We start from the raw sequence: 2,770 nt of genomic DNA on the forward strand, positions 1-2,770 counted from the left end.
AAAGACAAAACAGATCAGAAATTTCAATATTAAAATGAGATTATAAATTTGTTCTACACTTTGATAATAGCATCGAATACGCCGTGCAGCCTCTAATTCTTCTCATTTTCAGCTTCTGATTCTTTAGCTTCTGTCCCATTTCACCCTAGAATAAAATTTTTCCTGATGTTGCCTGATAGCACCAGAACATGTAAATGGTTTGTTGCAGTTTGGCTTCATGGGGCAAGTGATACGCATTTTTGTATCGAATATCGATTGAATTTTACGTTGCTGCTCCATGGTCACGAGAATATTTCGCACCATATTTTCTTATACATTCGACTATTGCAGATAGAAAAAACATGCTTGAAATTTTGTTAAATTTGCGAAACTAACGAAATGTTCCGGAGTACATCTTCATGCATCTTTTCAAGTTGCTCTTGTTGCTGAAGGACTGTTACAGTTTTCACATTGGTGTTTAGGTTGATGTGTTTCACTGTAAGAGGCAAACGATGAATGGTTGAAAGTTCGTCCACAATCGGATCGTTTGTGTTTGTAAGTGAATGGTTCGTCGTGCGTTTTCTTGCATTTTCTATATACATCGCGATTCTCAGAGCTCGCATTGCATCCGATATGAGGACATTCACGATTTTGTTCTGAAAAAACTCCTCTTATAATATTTGTATTTGTAATTAGCACTCCATTACTGTAGTTGCTAAATAATTAATGTAATTTGAAAATTGATCCTGGTAATGCACAAAATGGGCTTATCACATCATATTTCATTTGAATTACTAGAAAATGTTCACTTTTTTGGCATATATTAGGGACAAAAAGTTTTCCTTAATGAACGGATATCGTAGAGCAGATAACTGCGAATTTTCTGCAGTAACGAAATCAGTTTCGTTCTTAATTGCTTGTAACCTGATTTTCACAGGATTGAATGAACTATATGAGTCGGAAGAAAATGTCATTGTGTAATATTTCACCATTTATTCCCGGTAATTCTCCACCTGTATTGCGTGTACTGATATCTAAATTAAACAGTAAAAAATTGCAGATGAATCCTGGAAAGTCAACGGTTATTCCCAGCAATCCTCGATCAGTATTTTCCGATTTGATATTACAAGTGAAACCGTCGGTGATTTCCTGGTATTGGTCATTTGAGTTATAACCAGGATATTGAATATATTGGATGGTGTGATCGTCACCGCCGTGCGCTTTCTTGCGTTTTCTATTTTCATCGCTATTGTCAAAGCTCGCGCACATCCGGCATGAGGACGCTTATGACTTTGCTCTTCTGAAAAACTCCTCTTATAACATTTGCATTTGCAATTAGCTTTCTATTATTTGCCAATTAATTAATGTAATTTGAAAACTGATCATAAAAATATCAATGCCATAAAATAAGCATATAACATCGGATTTCACTTGAACTACTAGAAACTATTCCTTTATTCTTATATATTCTTATATAAAAGTAAAAGGTTCATCTTAATGTTACCTCCTGTTATTTCTCCATAAATATTATATTCACTGGTATCTGGATTTAGGCGTGCTAAATTGCGGTTGTCAATGCAGTTTTGAAAGGTGTTGAAAAAAAAAATGTGTTGGATCCACTGTCACGATTTTGCATGTAAACATGTTTCAATGGAAATTTTATTTAAATAAATATTTATTACATTGCTCACATATCTATATATATTGGCAAATTCTGTAGATTTGATATGAATAGACATGTTTAATGATTAGGTAAGAATGAAGTATTAGAGAATAGGAGAGAAATAAACTTGTTGAAGAGAAACGAACAATTTTACAGGTAGGAATGAGATCTAATTCTATATTAGCAGATAAGATTTATTCAAAGATTATCAACATCTTGAAATGTCTCTTGAATTGTGCAGCATCTTGAATTGCGAATACCTATATTTAATAGCAATCATAGTAATTAATTAGTAAACTAATTCGTAAATTATAACGAAATCTATAGTTATGGAGTGGGAACTGTTTTCAAATTATCAAATTCAGTTATCGAATTGCTGACTGAAATAGTAAAATTCGGAAAATAAGAACTGTTTCAAATTTTCTGTTTAATTTAAACAGCAAATTACAAATGAAATCCATGATGGAAAGATGGGAAACGATTCTATGGACTAAATGGTATAATTGGTGGTCGTTCAAGGTGAAAGGTGAAAAAAGAGAATATCTTTGAAATATTCTCCTAAAGAATATAAGGGAACTGCCAAAATTTGCAATGAATTTATGCAATCAATCGATCAGTTAGTTTTTATTGCAACAAAAAACAACAAAAAAACAACCAGTGAGTAAGTTTTGAGCAAAATTTATTTACTGAATAAATGAAAAACAGAATATTATGGAGATTTGATATGCTTCTGCTGATTATTTCATCAAATACATAAAGTGTTTTGGTGATATTTTGATATCATTTTCCCATTTCTTGCTTTTTCTGGGCTAAAAAATCTCATAAATTATTAAATATACGTTATGCAAAAAAAAATGCCATAGCAAATTCCATAGCAAATTACAAATGAAATCCATAAGAGTAACATAGGAATTAATTTTGAATATGGACTATATAATATGATTATTATACATTAAAGGTGAGATAGTAGAAGTCAGACTGATGATGAAAAAATATATTTCAGGCTATGTTTCTTAGTCTTATAACAAGCCGCAAGCAATGTTATATTTAAGATCGAATCTATCAATGGCAATCTGATCAAATATGATTGTTTATATGTTAAGCATTTAGCTGATCACTATCAAAAAG

General features: G+C 31.6%; 1 protein-coding gene across 1 annotated transcript; it reads right to left on the reverse strand.

Annotated features, from left to right (window-relative positions):
- Positions 1 to 356: 356 nt before the first annotated feature.
- On the reverse strand, positions 357 to 1,416 carry LOAG_13698 (hypothetical protein; the record flags this gene model as incomplete). Its single annotated transcript, XM_003149204.2, has 2 exons — positions 1,116 to 1,416; positions 357 to 635 (listed from the first exon to the last, which is right to left on the reverse strand). The coding sequence occupies exons 1-2, from the start codon at positions 1,221 to 1,223 to the stop codon at positions 357 to 359; spliced, it is 387 nt and encodes a 128-aa protein (XP_003149252.2). The 5' UTR covers positions 1,224 to 1,416.
- Positions 1,417 to 2,770: the final 1,354 nt, after the last annotated feature.

Source organism: Loa loa (genome assembly GCF_000183805.2).
Source record: "Loa loa unplaced genomic scaffold supercont3.673, whole genome shotgun sequence".
Taxonomy (NCBI): domain Eukaryota; kingdom Metazoa; phylum Nematoda; class Chromadorea; order Rhabditida; family Onchocercidae; genus Loa; species Loa loa.